Source organism: Oncorhynchus gorbuscha, linkage group LG07 (assembly GCF_021184085.1).
Source record: "Oncorhynchus gorbuscha isolate QuinsamMale2020 ecotype Even-year linkage group LG07, OgorEven_v1.0, whole genome shotgun sequence".
NCBI classification, from domain to species: Eukaryota; Metazoa; Chordata; class Actinopteri; order Salmoniformes; family Salmonidae; genus Oncorhynchus; species Oncorhynchus gorbuscha.
The window spans coordinates 32,802,036-32,826,019 of record NC_060179.1 but is presented as its reverse complement, the minus strand read 5'-3'; the positions used below and the strand labels follow the sequence as shown (position 1 = coordinate 32,826,019).

The 23,984-nt window shown below is 43.4% G+C and overlaps 1 protein-coding gene across 1 annotated transcript; it reads right to left on the bottom strand.

Moving 5' to 3' along the window:
- Positions 1-301: 301 nt before the first annotated feature.
- On the bottom strand, positions 302-22,320 carry LOC124039189 (5-hydroxytryptamine receptor 5A-like). The gene is made up of 3 exons (XM_046355101.1): positions 22,219-22,320; positions 8,662-9,455; positions 302-2,115 (listed from the first exon to the last, which is right to left on the bottom strand). The coding sequence occupies exons 2-3, from the start codon at positions 9,388-9,390 to the stop codon at positions 1,783-1,785; spliced, it is 1,062 nt and encodes a 353-aa protein (XP_046211057.1). The 5' UTR covers positions 9,391-9,455; positions 22,219-22,320; the 3' UTR covers positions 302-1,782.
- Between the last annotated feature and the right edge of the window lie 1,664 nt (positions 22,321-23,984).

Below are 23,984 nucleotides of genomic sequence, written 5' to 3'. Positions count from 1 at the left end.
TGGGGGAATGTGTGGAGTCATGAGAGGCACTTCAAATGTGACGGTCCATGAGAAAGAACGTTGGCTTTCCTCTCTCCATCCCCAATGTCTCACGAAAACCGACTACACTCAAACTAGCTCAACTATTCCATCTGTGTAGACACTAGAGGAGTACAATGCCTGTCACACTCAATATCCAACTTTGTGTTTGAACAATTCATCAACAATCCGAATAGATTTCTCTATAATATGAAGACACCTGTGACTTTTATGATCTTAAACAATTGAGAGTAAAGATTATGATCAACCCCTGTTTCATTTTGATCCGTTTATTTCATTTTGATACAGTATTATCTTATTTGGACACAGCAATCTAAAACTGTACTTTCTCAATATGGTGTATGTCAGTTACAAGATGATCACAATAATGCTTGATGACTTCAGTTTGTGGACCACAATCGGTTTTATTCACAGAGAAAATCAATAGTTGTTAAAAATCTACGGAGTGAATAGATGGTTGTCAAATCCACGGATTGTAATGTAGTTCCTAGTTTGTTATCTACTACATATTATACAATGTAGTCCACGGTTTGTTGATTATATACCCAGCTAGCACATAACGTTCTGAGAACCATATGTTTCTTAGAGCTTGGTGAGAGCGTGGTTCTCCTATAGTTATTTTGCACACAACCTTCCCATAATGCTTCCTACAGGTTTCCTCATGGTTCTATTAAAAGTCATGTTCTCAGAACATTCAGATAACTTTAAGAAACAATATTCTTCTGTGGACATGTCAGTACTTCAGCGTAACGTTTTCTACAGGTTTCCCTCATGATTCTACTTAAAGTCATGTTCTCAGAACATTAAGAAAACTTTCCATAAAAAAAAACACAATAAAACGTTAGTAACATTCCCAGAACGTTCTAACAATGTTATTTAAAACATATACATTCCCGGTCTCACAATCAACAAAAATCTTGTTAAGTCTGTTCAGATTTGTTGGCCGCACCTACTAATTCGGCCACACCTGATCTTAATAAGGGCTTGTTTCCTTTGAAATATGGTCTGTTTAAATGAATAGCTAGTTCCATCCTGGTGATGCAGTCGACTAATTCCATGGATAGAGAGCAGAAGATCATAGGTTTGAATCTGACTGACATCATGCCACAAGAAGAAAGAAATGTGTTTGCATGATTAATGCCTGCACAAATAATGTTCTATCTGTGCTTGGAGTTAAACTAGCAGTGTTATTTAACATTCAGGGAACAATAGAAAATGTTATCAGAACCTCTCTGCAACCTAAAAATGTAAGTTCCCAGAACAGGTGAAATTTTCACTTCCATTCTCAGAACGTTTAAAAAACATTCAGTTTTAACAGTCAGGAAACGTATGGCTTCATTCCCAGAACCAATGGGAAAACAAAAATGTACGTTCCCACAACTTCCAAGGAACCAAATGTGCTAGCTGGCCATGGTTTGTAGTTGAGTCTTATGGTTTATGAGATAACCATATTTATTTTGTTTTCAGTCTATGGTGTATCTAAGGAAAGTTACCCCCCTCAACACCATTCCTGTGACATCAATTTGATCATGTGATGGTGTTTTTTTCAAGACAGCCCCATTCTCCGCCTCTGCCTTATCCCCAGCCTCAGCCTTAGTTTTAAATGAACAGAAAATGATGGCCAATGTTCTGTGGTCAGAGACAATTGAACGGCCACCCGTTGATTTGAACCGCTATTTGGCATGATCTGTTTTGTCCTTTAGCCCTCATTCTCATTTAGCCCTCACCCTTTAGCCCTCAGCCTCAGCGTTGACGGGAGAACAGGTTCCTCAGGGCGTTGTTGTAGTTCTTGTTAAAGGCGGTGTAGATAAGCGGGTTGAAGAAGGAGTTGGAGTAGCCCAGCCACAGGAAGATGCTCTTCCAGATGGGCGGGATGTCACAGTGGCACAGCGGGATGATGAGCTCCGTGAGGAAGAAGGGGATCCAGCAGAGGACGAAGACGCCAATCAGGATGCCCACCATCAGCGCCGCCTTCTTCTCCTTCTGCTCGCGCCACGTGTCGCCGTCCGTCTGGAAGGTCACAGTGGCGTGGCGCACTGTGAACACCATCTGGGGCTGCCGCGACGTTTCCTTCACCTGTCAATCAAATCAGTCAGCCAACCAGTTAGTCAATCAGTTAGTCCGGCAAATCAGTCAACCAATTGATACTCACATTACTAAAATAAGTTAAAAGAACAGACCAATCAGTCAGTGGTTGTCGCAGGCTTTCAGTTTTACCGTTTTCGAGACACCAATAATCCACAGTTTATTTTGTTCTCAGTCAATTAGTCAGTCAGTCAGTTAGTCAAATCAGTCAACCAATCGATACTCACATTAGTAAAAGAACCAGCCATGAATGAGTTAATTGAGCAACCAGTCAGCTAGCTGAATCCAATAGGCAAATGAACAAATCAAGCAAAAACAAGCAAAATAGCCTCTAATGAATCAATCATTGAGCCAAACGATACGTTTGCATAAACTCCAACCTCCTGCCAGAACTCAAGCCATCAACCTGCACGTGTGACTCATACAGAGAGTGCTGTTAAATGGAAGTAATGGAATGAAAACGCCATGCTTCAATCTATCCTCCCATTTCTCCTCTCTAGTCAGCTGCACTGTTATGTTGAGCCTGATGGAGTAGTGTTTCTCTCTACACCTGACCCCTGCAGGTCATTCTGCAGCTGTTTATAAACCTACACTTTCCTCCCAGCAGATCACATCTGGGGTTGCGTCCCAAATGACACCGGGTCCTGGTCAAAAGTAGTGCACTAAATAGGGGATAGGGTGCCATTTGGGAAGTAGGCCTGGTCAATTAAAACAATAAAACAAACAATCAAAATAATCAATTTGCAGCAGAGGGTAGGAGGTTAAAAGCACAGTGGCTGGGGGTAAGATGCCGATGCCAAATTGAAGGGCAGTGTAATAATGCAGTTTAAAGGGTCAATCTGGCGTTGACACATCAATTTGTGTACTTCTAAATGAAGGATATATAGCCATGGACTCTTGAAGAATATAAATGATAAATGCCTCACACGCTTAGTTTAACTGTCATACCACACATCACAGTCATACCACACATCACAGCCCCAAATAAATGATGCACATGGTTAAAACTATCATTTTGATCCCATGCATGGCCAATCTGGGACTGTGATATATGGAAGCTTGACTCCAGTCAATAGATTAAGGTTCACTTGGCAAAATGTCAAATGTAATTTTTTTGTTGTACAAAGAGGAAGCTAACGATCAGTAACTAAGTGACTTAACCTAGTTACCGTACTGTTGAGTTGAAGACATGCAAACTTAAGTCCTATACAATACATAAGCAATAGCAATGTTGTTTGATGTTGTTTCATAGGCTCAACTGGATTAATCATAGCGGATCCCTTTTGCATACCAAGTATTGGTAGAATAAATATCAATGTCATTTCCTATTAGACCACAGTGGTTCTACTCCACTGAGCTACACCAGGGGGTTAAGGGATTGCATTTAGAGATGGGTTGAAAGTAAGACCAGACCTACCTCCAATCCACTCAGAGGTAGACTAGCCTACCAGAAATGTCCATGTTAAAACATGTTGGAAATACAATAATTACACTGTAACAAATGTCACTGTAACACAACTTGAATTGTACCGCGTAAAAAAAATGTATTAAACCAGTCTTTATAATTCACAAACACCTGAAAAGCTGTCTGTTTTTGTTCTTAAATCACATTTAAAACAACATTGGAAACAGGTTAATAACATGGACATGTTAGAATTGCAAAAGGAATGTGCACTAATGGGCCCAAACTGGTTGAATCAACGTTGTTCCCACTGTCATCAACATAAAGGAATTTCTGTATTTTTGGTATTTTTATCACCCAACTTCTAAACTAAAATCAAGTTTTAGTTGATTTAATGTTGAATTCATGTTCGTTGACAACTCAATCAAAGGTCAATTAAAATGAGTTGTTGAACTGACGTCTGTGACCAGTGGGTGTAATTGTGTGTGACATTTCCGGTAGGACTCCCTCCCTATTGTGGTATGCATGGTCCATTGTGCTTAGATGTTTTCACGCCTCAGTCATGACTCCTTTTGTCTACGCTGTTAACTGGGCTGACCTTGAGCCAAAGACCCATGTATGCCAACAACTGTAATACCAAATTGAAAACAGCCTAACTTTTCTCCATAGAAAAGGAATGACAAAATGAATTCAGCTGAAAGACCACAGTCCAAGGAGGGTAATATCTGACTGTCAGATACATTTCTATGAAAACTATTTATTTTTTACTTAACCTTTATTTAACTAGGTAAGTCAGTTAAGAATAAATTCTTATTTACAATGATGGCCTCCTGCAATAGGCCTCCTGCGGGGATGGGGATAAAAAAAGAAAAAAGATATAGGACAAAACACACATCACGACAACAGAGATACCACAACACTACATAAAGAGAGACCTAACACAACAACATAGTATGGCAGCAACACATGACAACACAGCATGGTAGCAACTAGAGGTTGACCGATTAATCGGAATGGCCGATTAATTAGGGCCGATTTCAAGTTTTCATAACAATTGGAAGTTGGTATTTTTGGGCGCCGATTTGCCGATTAAAAAAAAAACTTTATTTAACGAGGCAAGTCAGTTAAGAACACATTCTTATTTTCAATGACGGCCTAGGAACGGTGGGTTAACTGCCTCGTTCTAGGGCAGAACGACAGATTTTCACCCTGTCAGCTCGGGGGATCCAATCTTGCAACCTTACAGTTAACTAGTCCAACGCAATAATGACCTGCCTCTCTCTCGTTGCACTCCACAAGGAGACTGCAAGTTGCTAGCTAGCATTAAACTTATTTTATAAAAAACAATCAATCATAATCACTAGTTAACTACACATAATATATGCCATTTAGCAGACGCTTTTATCCAAAGCGACTTACAGTCATGTGTGCATACATTCTACGTATGGGTGGTCCCGGGGATCGAACCCACTACCCTGGCGTTACAAGCGCCATGCTCTACCAACTGAGCTACTAGCTTGTCCTGCATTTCATATAATCTGACTGAGCATACAAGCATACAATTATCTAAGTGACTGAGCGGTGGTAGGCAGAAGCTGGAGCGCAAACATTCATTCAAACAGCACTTTTGTGCATTTTGCCAGCAGCCCTTCCTTGTGCGTCAAGCATTGCACTGTTTATGACTTCAAGCCTATCAACTCCCGAGATGAGGCTGGTGTAACCGAAGTGAAATGGCTGGCTAGTTAGCGTGCGCTAATAGTGTTTCAAACGTCACTCGCTCTGAGCCTGTGGTTGTTTCCCTTGCTCTGCATGGGTAACGCCGCTTCGATGGTGGCTGTTGTCGTTGTGTTGCTGGTTCAAGCCCAGGGAGGAGCGAGGAGAGGGACGGAAGCTATACTGTTAGACTGGCAATACTAAAGTGCCTATAAGAACATCCAGTAGTCAAAGGTTAATGAAATACAAATGGTATAGAGGGAAATAGTCCTAATAATTCCTATAATAACTACAACCTAAAACTTCTTACCTGGGAATATTGAAGACTCATGTTAAAAGGAACCACCAGCCTTCATATGTTCTCATGTTCTGAGCAAGGAACTGAAACGTTTGCTTTCTTACATAGCACATATTGCACTTTTACTTTCTTCTCCAACACATTGTTTTTGCATTATTTAAACCAAATTGAACACGTTTCATTATTTACTTGAGGCTAAATTGATTGTATTGATGTATTATGTTAAGTTAAAATAAGTGTTCATTCAGTATTGTTGTAATTGTCATTATTACAATTTAAAAAAAATGTTTTTAAATCGTCCGATTAATTGGTTCCGGCTTTTTTGGTCCTCTAATAATCGTTATCAGTATCGGCGTTGAAAAATCATAATCGGTCGACCTCTAGTAGCAACACAACATGACAACAACATGGTAGCAACACAACATAGCAGCAGCACAACATGGTAGCAGCACAAACATGGTACAAACATTATTGGGCACAGACAACAGCAAAGGGCAAGACGGTAGACACAATACATCACGCAAAGCAGCCACAACTGTCAGTAAGAGTGTCCATGATTGAGTCTTTGAATGAAAAGATGGAGATAAAACGGTCCAGTTTGAGTGTTTGTTGCAGCTCGTTCCAGTCACTAGCTTCAGCCAACTGAAAAGAGGAGTGACCCAGGGATGTATGTGCTTTGGGGACCTTTTACAGAATGTGACTGGCAGAACGGGTGTTGTATGTAGAGGATGAGGGCTGCAGTAGATATCTCAGATAGGGGGGAGTGAGGCCTAAGAGGGTTTTATAAATAAGCATCAACCAGTGGCAGGTATACAGAGATGACCAGTTTACAGAAAAGTATAGAGTGCAGTGATGTGTCCAATAAGGAGCATTGGTGGCAAATCTGATGGCCGAATATTAAAGAATGTCTAGCCACTCGAGAGCACCCTTACCTGCTGATCTATACATTACGTCTCCGTAATCTAGCATGGGTAGGATGGTCATCTGAATCAGGGTTAGTTTGGCAGCTGGGGTGAAAGAGGAGCGATTTCGATAGAGGAAACCAAGTCTAGATTTAACCTTAGCCTTCAGCGTTGATATGTACTGAGAGAAGGACAGTGTACCGTCTACTCTAGCCATTCTCCCAAGTATTTGTACGAGGTGACTACGTCAAGCTCTAAACCCTCACAGGTAGTAAACCCTCCGGTGGGAGGAGGGGCATTCTTCTTACCAAACCACTTGACCTTTGTTTTGGAGGTGTTCAGAAAAAGGTTAAGGGCAGAGAAAGCTTGTTGGACACTAAGAAAGCTTTGTTGTGGAGTGTTTAACACAACATCCGGGGAGGGGCCAGCTGAGTATAAGACTGTATCATCTGCATATAAATGGATGAGAGAGCTTCCTACTGCCTGAGCTATGTTGTTGTAGATGGGGTGTCTACAGCGGGTGTACGGGGATAAATAGTCGTTAGGCACCAATTTGTTTTTCTATTTTACGACTGCTCAGTATTATGCAAATAATTGTTGTGGTATAATTGAATAAAACCTACAACAGAATATTTTCCATATTCTGTGGACGAATATATGAAATTCCAAAGACCTACCGAGCTATAAGAAGTCTATTTTTAACTGACGAATGAGGTGTCTCCAAATCAGTCGGTGGATGAAATAGCCGGAAATAGCTGTCTATAGTCTTAATAAGTTGATGCTGTTTTGTACCAGCCAATTCTCTCCCCTTAGTCTCAAAACAAAACAAACCAGCCAAGCTCAAAGGCCTATGTTTTCTGTTTGCCTATTGTATATAACATGAGAGAGAGAAGGCAGCATGGAGGCAGCTCCCTTTGAACAGAGTAAATAAATGGCATGATTTAATAAATTAGTTTGGGCTTGTTGAGTGAGTCTGCGTTCCAAATTGCACCCGATTCCCTATATAGTTCACTACATTTGACCGGAGCCCATTGGGCCCTGGTCAAAAAGTAGTACACTATATAGGGATAGTGTGCCATTTAGGACAAGGCCTGGGTCTCTGGACTCTGTCAGAGTCCCTGCTGATTAGAGGGAGCTGCTGTGGTGAGGAAGGCACAGTGGTCCCTAGTCTTGTTAAACATGCTTGGTGTTTACAGGCCACTGTGCCTATAGCGATTAACAGGGGTTATACCAACTGCCTCCCTCCCTTGTTACTGTCTTTTTGTTTCTTCCCTCTGTGTGTGTGTGTGTGTGTGTGTGTGTGTGTGTGTGTGTGTGTGTGTGTGTGTGTGTGTGTGTGTGTGTGTGTGTGTGTGTGTGTGTGTGTGTGTGTGTGTGTGTGTGTGTGTGTGTGTGTGTGTGTGTGTGTGTGTGTGTGTGTGTGTTCACGCGTGCATTTGTATTTGTATTTGCGCGCGCGTGTGTTTATGTGTGAGAGAGCCAAAGATCCCTGAAAAAAAGATCCTTCACATCAAGGGAGTGTTTTTGCATGTTGACTGTGATTTGTGTAGTTGTGTGCGGATGTGCACGTGTGTGGGGGCCTATGTCCATACATGCACTTGTGTATGCCTCCAGGTGAATTGGTCTGTTGAGTATGAGATACAGTACACGCTGATAAGCATTAAAGAACCATTCACATCCCAGAGCCCTGCAGCAGCATCACAGCACCATCAGAACAGCTCAGAATATATTATACAGATGACATGGTTTTCCACTAATTGCCCAGCAACCAATTTGAGAGCTACAGTACAGTCTCATCAGTCAATGATAATATGATATGCGCTCACGAGCAGATATGATAGAGCTATAATGACACTGATATCATTGAGGTGCATTCAGAGAATATTTTTAGATCGTGTTCAAATGCGCAACCATTATCTGAACATTGGTCAAGGTTGATTGATTAAGTCTGGCAAAATTGCCCAAGGAGGTTTAGGAGTGTGTCAATGTAATAATAATATAATAAAAATCAACTGAATATTAATGTCAAGCTAGTCTACTGGTAATTCATCATGTGGATCCCACATGAAACATCCAACCACCCAGCAGGCAAAACTGGTTGAAGAAGACATCGTCTCAACCAGACACTGGTATGAATAACATCACTTTGATGCAACTTCAACCAGTTTAACACGCGTAGTAAGACGCGTAGTATACTGTAGCAACAAAAGTACCTCAATCACCTCAGCCATAGGCGTGATGGTGTTGGTTTTGCACGAGCCGATGCGGAACTTGGCAGCCTTGTAGATCTTCCAGTAGACGAAGAGCACCACGCACAGCGGCAGGTAGAACGCTCCGAAGGTGGAGAAGATGGTGTAGGAGGGCGCCTGGCTCACCTGGCACTCCATGGCCTCCTCCGAGTAGGTCTCCCCCCAGCCGAACAGTGGCGACAGGGAGATGACGGAGGACAACAGCCAGGTAAGAGCAATCATCACATTGGAGATCCTCTTGCGGGTCTTGAGCGTGTACTCCAAGTGTCTGGTGATGGACCAGTAGCGGTCCAGGGCGATGGCCGTCACGTTCCAGATGCTGGCCGTGCAGCAGAGCACGTCGAAGGAGATCCATACCTGGCAGAGCACGCGGCCCAGCTTCCACAGCCTCCCGTTGAGCTCGTGCACCAGGCTCAGGGGCATGACCAGGGCGGCCACCATCACGTCCGAGATGGCCATGGAGGCCACCAGGTTGTGGGGCACGCGGTGGAAGGTACGCACCCTCAGGATGGTGAGGAGGACGAGGAGGTTCCACACGAAGGTAGCCACCACCAGCATGGATAGCAGGGTGAGAGTTAGCACGCTGAACACTGAGAACGGACGATAGAAGTTCCCTGCTCCATACCCTAGGTCGTCGCTTCCGGCCCTGGCCCAGGCCCCGCTGAGGTTGGCAGACACCAGGCTCACATTGGGCTGGGTCATGTTCAGCAGTGTTCAGCGGAGCTCAGACAGGTCTGTCAGAGGGGAAGCTTCTGATTTGAAGCATCCTGCAGTGTGTAGAGAGAGAGAGAGAAGAAGCTTTTAACTCATGCAAACAGAACACATGACACTTTTGATAGTCTTGACACATGGCAGACGTCACAGCCATATCTATGGAAGGGGTGAAGCGAAAAACAAAGGAAACTGGGAAGGGCATTGAAGGAGAATGATTTTATTCAGATCCTTATTCCGATTTGGTTGACGTTCCCTGTGAAAGTACGACTGTATTCATGATGCGTCATAAACACTAAAACCTGGTTGAGAGTCTCATCTCAACTGTCAATTAATCGGCCTACAACTTTCGTACTTGATTGGGATGTCGATTACATCTGTGATTCTGACGAAGACCATTAATATTCAGCTCCAAAGCCCCGTCCGTCACCTTTTGATTTGCATTCATTGTCACCGAAATTGTATCTCAGATGAAAAAGACCTGCACGGAATACACAATTTAGCGCTTGTTACTTTGTTTCCACGTTATTATTTAGACAAAACAGGGTTCCTAGGGATGTTACGAAATCAAAGGCAATAGTCACGAATGGGAGTGTGAAGGCCATATGTTGGAATCCCATTTCTGTTAAATATGCCTATTTACATAATCAAATGAAATAAAATCAAGCTGGGCTAAAGTTACATGCAGGAAGTATACTCAAGGGTAAAACATTTTCAACACCTCGTTGTTTCTGTAGCTACACTGAACAAAAATCTAAACGCAACCATTTTAAAGACTTTACTGAGTTTACGGTTCGTTTTAAGAAAATCTGTCAATTGAAGTAAATTCATTAAGCCCTAATCTATGGATTTCACATGACTGGGAATACAGATATGCATCTGTTGGTTACAGATACCTTAAAAAAAGGTTAGGGGCGTGGATTAAAAAAAGAAACACTCAGTATCTGGTGTGACCACCAATTGTCTCATGCAGCGCGACATGTCTCCTTCACATAGAGTTGATCAGGCTGTTGATTGTGGCCTGTGAAATGTTGTCCCACTCCTCTTCAATGGCTGTGCGAAGTTGCTGGATATTGGTGGGAACTGGAACACACGGCCTTACATGTCGATCCAGAGCATCGCAAACATGCTCAATGGCTGACATGTCTAGTGAGTATGCAGGCCATGGAAAAACTAGGACATTTTCAGGAATTGTGTATAGATCCTTGAGTCATGGGGCTGTGCATTATCATGCTGACAAATGAGATGATGGCGGCAGATGAATGGCACAACAATGGGCCTCAGGATCTCGTCATGGTGTCCCTGTGCATTCAAATTGCCATCGATAAAATGCATGTGTTCATTGTCCTTAGCTTATGCCTGCCCGTACCATAACCCCACTGCCACCATTGGGCACTCTGTTCACAACGTTGACATCAGTAAACCACTCGCCCATGAAGAGCACACTTCTCCAGCATGCCAGTGGCCATCGAAGTTGGTTACGATGCCGGATTGCAGTTAGGTCAGACCCGGGTGAGGATAACAAAGCATGCAGATGAGCTTCCCTGAGGTGCTTTCTGACAGTTTGTACAGAAATTATTCAGTTGTGCAAACCCACAGTTTCATCAGCTGTCCGGGTGGCTGGTCTCAGACGATCCTGCAGGTGAAGAAACTGGATGTGGAGGTCCTGGGCTGGAGTGGTTACACGTGGTCTGCTGTTGTGAGGCCGGTTGGATGTTCTGCCAAATTCTCTAAAATGACATTTGAGGTGGCTTATGGGAGAGAAATTAACATTTAATTATCTAGCAACAGCTTTGGTGGACATTCCTGCAGTCAGCATGCCAATTGCACGCTCCCTCAACTTGAGACATCTGTGGCATTGTGTTGTGTGACAAAAGTGCACATTTTCGAGTGGCCTTTTATTGCCACCAGCACAAGGTGCACCTCTGTAATCAGCTTCTTGATATGCTACACCTGTCAGGTCGATGGATTATATTGGCAAAGGAGAAATGCTCACTAACAGGGATGTAAACAAATTTGTATATATTTTTTTGAGAAATAAGCTTTTTGTGCTTCTGGGATCTTTCATTTCAGCTAATGAAACATGGGACCAACACTTTACATGTTGCGTTTATATTTTTGTTCAACATAATTAAAATAGGAAACTAACATTTATCTGGTATCCAGGGAACTATATTTTACTCTTAGTGTTGCATAATTTAAGAGTCGCCTTGGGAGTACTAAATGCTATAGCCTATATACTGTTTTTCACAAAGGCTAGCCAGTCTGTAGTAATTACCTCATTATCTATATCATAATTTGTCTCAGGACTTGCTGTGATATGGATTTTTTTAATTCACACACACACACACACACACACACACACACACACACACACACACACACACACACACACACACACACACACACACACACACACACACACACACACACACACACACACACACACACACACACACACACACACACACACACACACACACACACACACACACACACACACACAAATCCAATTGTTTCTAGTCCTTTATCATTGTGTAACTGTAAACTATATTAGCTCTGATTCACCTGTCCTATTATGACTATGCCCCCTTGACTTTGTTAGAGCTCTTTGCTTTAATAGTCAATGGGCTCACTTATTGTACAGTGCCATTGTAGTGCAGTATTCTAGTCCCAGTCTGTTCCAAGCCAGGGACAGACTGTGACCAGAAGTCAGCCTGGGATTTCTAACACGGCCATTTTTACCTCGATGCCCCAATACCGGAACATTTGGCTTTTGCCCAAACTCCCCTATGGCCAGTCCTGCGCATGTCGATATTGGGATTAAATTATACTGGAATCAAAATCATCATATCTTTGTGTCTGCCCAGAAAACAGGCGACGTTAGGTGATGTTTCCATTAGTTCCCTTTAAGGGAGTCGTATTCAAACTTTTTCAGCGGGAAAACAATTTGCCTTCACTCGAATTTCTGGGGACCCCATTATTTTTCCAAATATTTTTTTGTTTCTCTCATCATTGTCACAAAGCCACACCCAGTCCCACTGGCGGTAGAAGTTCAGAATGAGAAAGTGTAGGCAAAATATAAATAATGACACTCAAACAAATAAATAAATAAAATGGGAAAAAAATAGGATTTTTCGAGGTGGAGATTACACCTCACATTCCAGTGTTCAACCTAAACAAGGCTGCATGGGATTTCTCTTAATGCGACTCCCTGCAGTCAATGGCAATGTCAGCTTTCGGTTGTAATGCCAGGAGATGCTTGTGGATTTGACAGCTCTAACGCAGTTCCACATCTGACACCGCCAAAACAGCCTCTGTGGATTTCGGCGAAAGCGGATCTGATTGAATAGAGCACAAAGTATTGTTACAACTTTCGAGGCTGTTGTTAATCTGCTAAAAATAAAAAGTCAGTTTTAAGAACATTGAGAATCTATTACGCTCTATGATGGCTTTGGGAATCCGTCAGTCGTAAGTTATTTATGAAACTATTGACTTTCTGGATGAGTGTTCATACATTTCGGGGCTATGCAATATGTCTCTCAGAATGGGTTTGCGGTGAAAAAAAACCCCTCTGTTCTATGTAGGGAATAGGGTGCAATTTTGGAGTGCAAATCAGCTGTGGTGTTCCGATGCTGCTTGCAGCTCTCACAACACCAGAGACGAGAGAGAGTGTCTCCCGCAAATTCATGTGCATGTGATTACCCATTGTGCATCTAATTACCCCGGGGCTCATCAATAATCACCCCCCGCCTGGCCCTGTCAAGCAGTGCTGATCTGTGTTTGAGATACGCTCTGGTTTACGTCCCAAATGGCAGCCTATTCCCTATATAGTGCACTACTTCTGACCAGGACCCTATGGTGGCCCTGGTCAAAAGTAGTGCACTATATAGGGAATAGGGTGCCATTTGGGACACAACCCCTCTCTTGCCATCACACTCTCCAGCCATGCCTTCTAATCACAGAGATCAACCGTCCAACCATGACAAGGGCCTACCCGGCAGGCCGTCACACACACTCCTCTTTTCTTCTCTTCCCTCTCTCATTAGAAAGTACTCCGAGAGAGCCATGAAATTGGACGCACACATATTTGAGAGGAACACAGCAATCAAACATTTGGCCTTCACAAAAGAAGCAAGGATCCAAAGAGTCGACTGCTAATCACGGATGACAGTCCACGGAACCCGGGGCGTCTTTGTCTTCTGAGATCATACAACAGGTGCCTGGGAGGCCTGACAGTTCTCACACACACACACACACACACACACACACACACACACACACACACACACACACACACACACACACACACACACACACACACACACACACACACACACACACACACACACACACACACACACTCCAATCAAAGCTATGACACAGAGACCCAATCAAAGAAGTAGAGCGACTGGGAGAACATTTCCTTTTGTTTAGCTTGGTCCTGTGTGGCTCAATGGGTAGAGTGTGTTGCTTGAATATCAGGATTGTGGGTTTGTTTTAAAAGTGTTGGCTAAATTATATATTTTATTAATATACAGTACCGGTCAAAAGTTTGCACACACCTACTCATTGCAGGGTTTTTCTTTATTTTTACTATTTTCTACATTGTAGAATAATCGTGAAGACATCAGAACTATGAAATAATCATGTAGTAACCGAAAAATGGTTAAACAAATCAAAATATGTGTTGTATTTTATATACTTCAAAGTAGCCACTCTTGGCCTTGATGACAGCTTTGCATACTCTCAGCATTCTCTCAACCAGCTTCATGAGGAATGCTTTTCCAACAGTCTTGAAGGACATCCCACATATGCTGAGCATTTGTTGGCTGCTTTTCCTTCACTCTGCGGTCCAACTTATCCCAAACCATCTCAATTGGGCTGAGGTCGGGGGTGATTGTGGAGGACAGGTCATCTGATGCAGCACTCAATCACTCTCCTTGGTTAAATAGCCCTTACACCGCCTGGAGGTGTGTTTTGGGTCATTGTCCTGTTGAAAAATAAATGATAGTCCCATTAAGAGCAAACCAGACGGGGGATGGCATATCGCTGCAGAATGCTGTGGTAGCCATGCTGGTTAAGTGTGCCTTGAATTCTAAATAAATCACTGACAGTGTCACCAGCAAATCACCACCACACCATCACACCTTTTCGTCCATGCTTCACAGTGGGAACCACACATGCAGAGATTATCCGTTCACCTGCTCTGCATCTCACAAAGACACGGCGGTTGGGAACCAAAAATCTCATATTTGGACTCATCAGACCAAAGGACAGAAATCATGTAGTAACCAAAAAAGTCTTAAACCTATCAAAATATATTTTAGATTGCCTGGATGACAGCTTTGCACACTCTTGGCATTCTCTCAACCAGCATGAGGTAGTCACCTGGAAAGCATTTCAATTAACAGGTGTGCCTTGTTAAAAGTTAATTTATGGAATTTCTTTCCATCTTAATGCGTTTGAACCAATCAGTTGTGTTGTGACAAGATAGGAGTGGTATACAGAAGATAGCCCTATTTGGTAAAAGACCATGTCCATATTATGGCAAGAACAGCTTAAATAAGCAAATTGAAACAACAGTCCATCATTACATTAAGACATGAAGGTCAGTAAATGCGGAACATTTCAAGAACTTTGAACGTTTCTTCAAGTACAGTCACAAAAACCATCAAGTGCTAAGATGTGGACCGCCACAGGAAAGGAAGACCCAGAGTTACCGCTGCTGCAGAGGATTAGTTGGAGTTACCAGATAAGTTCATGAGAGTTACTAGCCTCAGAAATTGCAGCCCAAATAAATGCTTCACAGAGTTAAATTAACAGACACATCTCAACATCAACTGTTCAGAGGAGACTGTGTTAATCAGGCCTTCATGGTCGAATTGCTGCAAAGAAACCACTACTAAAGGACACCAATAATTTGAAGAGACTTGCTTGGGCCATTAAACAGGAGCAATGGACATTAGACCAGTGGAAATCTGTCCAAATTTTGGATCCAACAGCCATGTCTTTGTGAGACGCAGAGTAGGTGAACGGATGATCTCTCCATGTGTAGTTCTCACTGTGAAGCATGGAGGAGGAGGTGTGATGGTGCTTTCCTGGTGACACTGTGGGTGATTTATTTAGAATTCAAGGCACACTTAACTAGCATGGCTACCACAGCATTCTGCAGCAATGTGCCATCCCATCTGGTTTGCACTTAGTGAAAATATAATTTGTTTTTCAACAGGACAATGACCCAACACACCTCCAGGCTGTGAAAAAAATATTTGACCAAGAGGGAGAGTGATGGAGTCCTGCATCAGATGACCAAGCTTCCACAATCACCTGACCTCAACCCAATTGAGATGGTTTGGGATGAGTTGGACCGCAGAGTGAAGGAAAAGAAGCCAACAAGTGCTCAGCATATGTGGGAAGCGTTCTAGGTAAAGCTGGATGAGAGAATGCCAAGAGTGTGCAAAGCTGTCATGAAGGCAAAGGGTGGCTACTTTGAAGAATCTCAAGTATAAAATATATACCGCTAAAGCTAACTCTCTCTCCTCTGCTCTCATCCTTCTAGACCTATCGGCTGCCTTCGATACTGTGAACCATCAGATCCTCCTCTCCACCCTCTCCGAGTTGGGCATCTCCGGCGCAGCCCACGCTTGGATTGCGTCCTACCTGACAGGTCGCTCCTACCAGGTGGCGTGGCGAGAATCTGTCTCCTCACCACGCGCTCTCACCACTGGTGTCCCCCAGGGCTCTGTTCTAGGCCCTCTCCTATTCTCGCTATACACCAAGTCACTTGGCTCTGTCATAAACTCACATGGTCTCTCCTATCATTGCTATGCAGACGACACACAATTAATCTTCTCCTTTCCCCCTTCTGATGACCAGGTGGCGAATCGCATCTCTGCATGTCTGGCAGACATATCAGTGATGACGGATGACGGATCACCACCTCAAGCTGAACTTCGGCAAAACGGAGCTGCTCTTCCTCCCGGGGAAGGACTGCCCGTTCCATGATCTCGCCATCACGGTTGACAACTCCATTGTGTCCTCCTCCCAGAGCGCTAAGAACCTTGGCGTGATCCTGGACAACACCCTGTCATTCTCAACTATCATCAAGGCGGTGGCCCGTTCCTGTAGGTTCATGCTCTACAACATCCGCAGAGTACGACCCTGCCTCACACAGGAAGCGGCGCAGGTCCTAATCCAGGCACTTGTCATCTCCCGTCTGGATTACTGCAACTCGCTGTTGGCTGGGCTCCCTCCCAATGGTGGAACAAACTCCCTCACGACGCCAGGACAGCGGAGTCAATCACCACCTTCCGGAGACACCTGAAACCCCACCTCTTTAAGGAATACCTAGGATAGGATAAAGTAATCCTTCTCACCCCCCCCCCCTTAAAATATTTAGATGCACTATTGTAAAGTGGCTGTTCCACTGGATGTCATAAGGTGAATGCACCAATTTGTAAGTCGCTCTGGATAAGAGCGTCTGCTAAATGACTTAAATGTAATGTAAATGTAATATTTTGATTCGTTTAACCGTTTTTTTGTTAACTACATGATTCCATATGTGTTATTTCAGAGTTTTGATGTCTTCACTATTATTCTATCTAGAAAATATTGAATATAAAAAGAACAACACTCGAATCAGTAGGTGCATCCAAACTTTCGACTGGTACTGTAGAGCTTGGAGTTTCATAAAATTCAGAGTGGTTGATTCAAATCAAAGTTGTACGAAAAAAAAGTATGTGTGTGTAGGTAAGTAAAGAAATAAAACAACAGTAAAAATACATTTGAAAAAAGAGTAGCAAGGCTATATGCAGACACCTGTTAGTCAGGCCATTTAGGTAGTATGTACATGAATGTATAGTTAAAGTGACTATGCATATAAGATAAACAGAGACTAGCAGCAGCGTAAAATAGGGGGCACACAATGCAAAAACAGTTGAGAAGCCTTTTTGTCTTAGACTTGGCACTCCGGTACCGCTTGCCATGCGGTAGTAGAGAGAACAGTCTATGACTAGGGTGGCTGGGGTCTTTGACCATTTTTAGGGCCTTCCTCTGACACCGCCTGGTGTAGAGGTCCTGGATGGCAGGCAGCTTTGCCCCAGTGATGTACTGGGCCGTACGCACTACCCTCTGAAGTGCCTTGCGGTCGGAGGCCGAGCAATTGCCGTACCAGGCAGTGATGCAACCGGTCAGGATGTTCTTGATGTTGCAGCTGTAGAACCTTTTGAGGATCTCAAGACCCATGCCAAATCTTTTTAGTTTCCTGAGGGGGAATAGGCTTTGTTGTGTCCTCTTCACGACTGAATTGGTGTGTTTGGACCAATCTAGTTTGTTGTTGATGTGGACACCAAGGAATTTGAAGCTATCAACCTGCTCCACTACAGCCGTCCACGAGAATGGGGACGTGCTCGGTGCTCCTTTTCCTGTAGTCCACAATCATCCCCTTAGTCTTGGTTACGTTGAGGGATAGGTTGTTATTCTGGCACCACCTGGCCAGGTCTCTGACCTCCTCCCTATAGGCTGTCTCGTCGTTGTCGGTGATCAGGCCTACCACTGTTGTGTCGTCAGCAAACTTAACAATGGTGTTAGAGTCGTGCCTGGCCATGCAGTCGTGGATGAACAGGGAGTACAGGAGGGGACTGAGCACGCACCCCTGGGGAGCTCCAGTGTTGAGGATCATTGTGGCAGATGTGTTGCTACCTACCCTCACCACCTGGGGGCGGCCTGTCAGGAAGTCCAGGATCCAGTTGCAGAGGGAGGTGTTTAGTCCCAGGATCCTTAGCTTGGTGATGAGCTTTGAGGGTACTATGGTGTTGAACGCTGAGCTGTAGTCAATGAACAGCATTCTCACATAGGTGTTCCTTTTGTCCAGGTGGGAAAGGGCAGTGTGGAGTGCAATAGAGATTGCATCATCTGTGGATCTGTTTGGGCGGTATGCAGATTGGAGTGGGTCTATGGTTTCTGGGATAATGGTGTTGATGTAAGCCATTACCAGCCTTTCAAAGCACTTCATGGCTATGGACGTGAGTGCTACGGGTCGGTAGTCATTTAGGCAGGTTTCCTTCATGTTCTTGGGCACAGGGACTATGGTGGTCTGCTTGAAGCATGTTGCTATTACAGACTCAATCAGGGACATGTTGAAAATGTCAGTGAAGACAACTGCCGGTTGGTCAGCACATGCCTGGAGCACACGTCCTGGTAATCCGTCTGGCCCCACAGCCTTGTGTATATTGACCTGTTTAAAGGTCTTACTCACGTTGGCTATGGAGAGCGTGATCACACAGTCATCCAGAACAGCTGATGCTCTCATGCATGCCTCAGTGTTGCGTGCCTCGAAGCGAGCATAGAAGTGATTCAGCTCGTCTGGTAGGCTTGTGTCACTGGGTAGCTTGCGGCTGTGCTTCCCTTTGTAGTCTGTAATAGTTTGCAAGCACTGCCACATCCGACACGCGTCGGAGCTGGTGTAGTATGATTCAATCTTAGCCCTGTATTGACGCTTTGCCTGTTTGATGGTTCGTCACAGGGCATAGCAGGATTTCTTGTAAGGTTCCGGGTTAGAGTCCCACACCTTGAAAGCGGCAGCTCTACCCTTTAGCTCAGTGCGAATGTTGCCTGTAATCCATGGCTTCTGGTTGGGGTATGTATGTACAGTCACTGTGGGGACGAAATCCTCAATGCACTTATTGATAAAGCCAGTGACTGTCATCGGAAGAATCCCGGAACATGTTCTAGTCTGTGATAGCAAAGCAGTCCTGTAGTTTAGCACCTGCTTCATCTGACCATTTTTTTATAGACCGAGTCACTGGTGCTTCCTGCTTTAATTTTTGCTTGTAAGCAGGAATCAGGAGGATAGAGTAGTGGTCGGATTTACCAAATGGAGGGCGAGGGAGAGCTTTGTACGCATCTCTGTGTGTGGAGTACAGGTGATCTAGAATTTTTTCCCTCTGGTTGCACATTTAACAAGTTGATAGAGATTTGGTAGAACTGATTTAAGTTTCTCTGCATTAAAGTCTCCGGCCACTAGGAGCGCCACCTCTGGGTGAGTGGTTTCCTGTTTGCTTATTTCCTTATACAGCTGACTGAGTCCGGTCTTAGTGCCAGCATCTGTCTGTGGTGGTAAATAAACAGCCCCGAAAAGTATAGCTGAGAACTCTCTAGGCAAGTAGTGTGGCCTGCAGTTTAGTGTGGCCTGCGAGCAAAATCTAGAGACTTCCTTAGATTTCTTGCACAAGCTGTTGTTTACTAATATGCACCGACCTCCTCCCCTCGTCTTAACCGGAGTGTGCTGTTCTATCCTGCCGGTGCAGCGTGTATCCCGCTAGCTGAATATCCATGTAGTCATTCAGCCACGATTCCGTGAACCATAGGATATTACAGTTTGATGTCCCGTTGGTGGGATATTCGTGATCGTACCTCGTCTAGTTTATTGTCCAATGATTGCACGTTGGCGAGTAATATTGACGGTAACGGCAGCTTTCCTAGTTGTCTTCTGTGGGTCCGGACGAGGCATCCGGCTCTTCGTCCTCTGCGTCGCTTCCTTTTGCGAATAATTGGGATGTCTGCCCTATGGGGTGTTTGGAGAATATCGTGTGAGTCCTGCTTGTTGTTGAAGAAATCGTCATCTAATCCGAGGTGAGTGATCTCTGTCTTGATATCCAGAAGCTCTTTTCTTCCGTAAGATACGGTTGCAGAAACATTATGTACAAAATAATTTACAAATATTTAAAAAAACAACACATAATAGCACAATTGGTTAGGAGACCGTAAAACGGCGGCCATCTCCTCCAGCGCCATTTACTTGATTCCTTTATAAATGTATGTTAAGAACATACATGTGTGATTTTCACTGACTGTTACACATCCCCATACTGAACAGAACCATGACAAAGACTCCTGAATAGGGAGGAGGTGTACAAATTCACAAATCGTTTCAAATATTGTATATTCTTTATGATTTCAAATAGGCTATCATTTGGCTTGTCACATGACAATTTACATAACAACTTTTGTCTCCACAGAGGATGTGCATGAATGAGCTGTAAGAAATAATCAATATGTTAATCAATATGTTATTGCTTCCATTTCAAATACCCCTTCATCATCATCATAATCATCATGTTAATTGTTTTGTTCAGACAGACAGAATACCTAGACTCACTGCCCTTTTTTACCCAAACTTCTTGCTCGGGCCAAACGCTAAGCCTAGCCCACAGACGTTAGTTTCTTCTCCACAATGAGTCTGGATCTGAATACCGCCATAACGATTTCTAGAACACAAACACATTCTAACCGTTCTGATTGGTCCCAGATACTGATGGGTTGGGCCAGAGCCAGAACACGAGTTGGTATGCAGCGCTGTAAAAATGCGTCATTAGCTTTGATACTCCGATTGGTTAGAGAGGATCCAATCGCCGATGACTTTGTTTTGTACAGAGCCCCTCATTTTGACGACATCACAAACAACTTCAACGATGGCAGTCTCGGACTGAAGTATGTAGCAAACATTGTGCAGCGGAGGAATTCCGTTTGAGTAGTCAGGCAACTGCCTTTTAGGGGCGATGGTGAAGTCCACTAAACTACCAGAGTGAAGTGGTATAAAATGGAAGTGCATAGTATAAACCTGTACTGGGGCCTAACAGAACAAAGTGGCTATGGCAACGCTCTCTATATAATGATATTACTCCCTTCTATACCTAGTTTGCCTTTCAGGGGTGAAGTACACTACATCACCAGAGTGAAATAAGCTGTATAGACCTGTACTGGTGCCTAACAGAACAAAGTGGCTATGGCAACGCTATAATGATATTACGCATTTCCATCTGCCACAAAGGAACATCATCACATTCTCCATCCCATGGGGATAAGGGTAATAACTACAACATGTCTATGGATTTGCATTCTTCACGTCTACTGTATTAGCACCATTAGTATGGTCTTCTCCCAAATGGCATTCTATTCCCTATGTAGTGCACTATGTCGGGAATAGGGTGTCATTTGGAAGGAAGCTAGTGTCATGTTGTCCTTAACACCAGCAGCTGGTTTCTATTCTGGTAAACATCATCTTTGTATAAAACTGTCAGTGATGCAACAACAAACTTCATTCTCCAAGGCCTTTCTATTTAAAAACATTGCAGGATCATTGCTGACACGTTACGTGATGGACAAAACTTCCCCCCGAGGCGTCGGAGTATAGTCTAATATCTGTTGATTTGTAAATTAGGAGATCAATGTTAGAAACAGGTACAATTACGGCTTTTGGGATTTGACGAAATCTCTTTGTTGTATGGTAATTACGACATAATTCCCATACAACAAAGAAATCTCATCAAATCCCAAAAGCCTTAATATTACCTGTTCCCGAACATTGATTTCCTAATTTACAAATTAACAGATCTATAAAATAGACTATACTTAGACGTCTTGGGGGAAGTTTAGTCTAATAGTTATTGATGTATTATCTGGGATAAAATATAGAATACCTATACCAATAATACACATAAGCCTAGGCTACTATCGATAAAAACCATAACCTACAACATAATTGCAAATGGTCAACACAGGACTGTTGAACGGACGTTTGCTACACTCCCAGTCGCGGTCAATAAAACACAACTTGACTAATTCGACAGAAAGTCAAACTGCCCAACCCTATTTGCCTTTGACAATAGCATACCTGTTTGTTTTCGGTCATATAAACTTGCAATATTAGATGTGGAGCGATATGGTCACACCTTTTGATTGACTGAACGCCCGCGATCTCGTTAGAATAAAGATACCCAACGACGCATCCAGTAGGCTATATTAGATATAACTTACCCCAAATCTCAGAAAAAAACGAGTCCTACATGGGCAGAGAACGGACAGTTCGGTCAGTCTTTTGCTTTTCCATGTGTTCACTTTGTTACTCCTCGTGTGGACCTACCGTGAGTGTTTATGAAAGCAGCGTCTAAGAGACACAGTGGCTTCGGAATGAACCATAGCCCAAGAAAGGGGGAGATAAGTCTATCACAGTGGTTGTTCACTATCATAAAATACATTTATTTTAAACATTTAATCCGTATGTTACACGAAGGATATCATTTGGAGGGGAAGGTATTTCTTGATTGCATTTGTTTGTACATTTCATGCCATTGCCAGGTATTCGCTGTAAAAATGTATAGGTGCTAAGTAAACTGTACACTGAAAGATTCGTCTATTTTGTGCGCGAGAGGAACGGTGGTAATAGTGTTTGAAAATGACAATTTAAAATGCCAAACAAACGCGACCACCTATGGCGATTTACCCATCCCTCACCAGAACTCCTATTAACATTGTCTATTAATTTTTCACACAAAAGCTATTTTAATTGAATCCATCTCAGCACAAGTGGGTGAACGTCATTTATAATCAAGTTTCTTTTGACTGAACGCCATTAAGTCTTCTCCAGCAGGACACTGTTCTGGAAATTGTTTAAATCTCTCTGGATGCTTGCTTAATTAAATCCACATAATTCATTACCAGCACCCACCTTACAAAATACAACACGGAATAAAAACAACTTAAAACTCGACACTTTATCATGATTTTCAATAGAATAAAACTTTATTGTGCATCGAGGGTGGACATATTTTCTTTGGCATCACCTGCCATTTAAAGGATCACAGATATACATTTTCACATTATACATATTTAAACCAGTCAGTCCAACATGTTTCACACATTAAAAACAGAGGACATTGGCACATTCACTCACAACTGACTGCTGATACAATTTACTTTGCATTTAGTAGTCCAACAGCACAAGGAAGGAATGAATGTTTGAAAACGTTCTTCTTTGCCATGGGTATTCTGAAGTTCCGGTCAAATGGAACCCTCTCAAACTGAGGGTGTAGAGGGTAGGAGGGGTTGCCAACGACTGCCAGAATGAGAATTAGGTTTTGATTATTGATCAAGCAGTCACGGTGTATCTCTTATTGTTACTTGGTTTGTCAAACCACATGCTTTCAAGGTGGCGAGACGCCGTAGCGTTGAGTGTGAACATGGTTGAAAAACCCTGTGAGTAGAAGACGGCGCTCGAAACCCGGAGGTGCCGCGGGTGGCTAGCTATGAGTAAGAGTGTTGCTCTCGGTTCAGCACCACACGCTTGTCAAATCAGCACCATGGACAGCAACCACCCTGTCTCTTTCTCAACAAGCGCCCACTTTATGGGAATTCTGCAATTCACTTGGCAGCATGCAAGCAATCACTTGCTAACACACAATTATATATATTTGGGCCACGCTTTGAGAGGAAGTGTCTGGTGAACGAGATAACTTAGGGCAAACTCTGCAATTTGTGCTCCCAGTGCTCTACACTCTACCCTACAGCACTGCATTAAACACCTACAGTGTATTCCAGGCTAATGTAGCTCCAAGGAAGAAGATGCCTCCAGCAAGTTATTGCTCTTATATTCTACTCCTTTCCTTGCGGGTGCTGAGTCTCCACTTTGGACTAGTTACGCAAAAGGAATCTCAGCAAGGCAGCATTTTCAGCAACATAGTGCTTTTATGCTTTGTAATCACATTAGATCATTTGGGCTCACCTATAATGAAAGCTATGCTGAT

Coding starts and splice junctions, on each gene's coding strand:
- LOC124039189 (XM_046355101.1), bottom strand. CDS start 9,390: ATGACCCAGCCCAATGTGAGCCTGGTGTCTGCCAACCTCAGCGGGGCC. Junction 2,116..8,661: donor CCATCACGCCTATGGCTGAG/GTGATTGAGGTA, acceptor TTTGATTGACAG/GTGAAGGAAACGTCGCGGCA.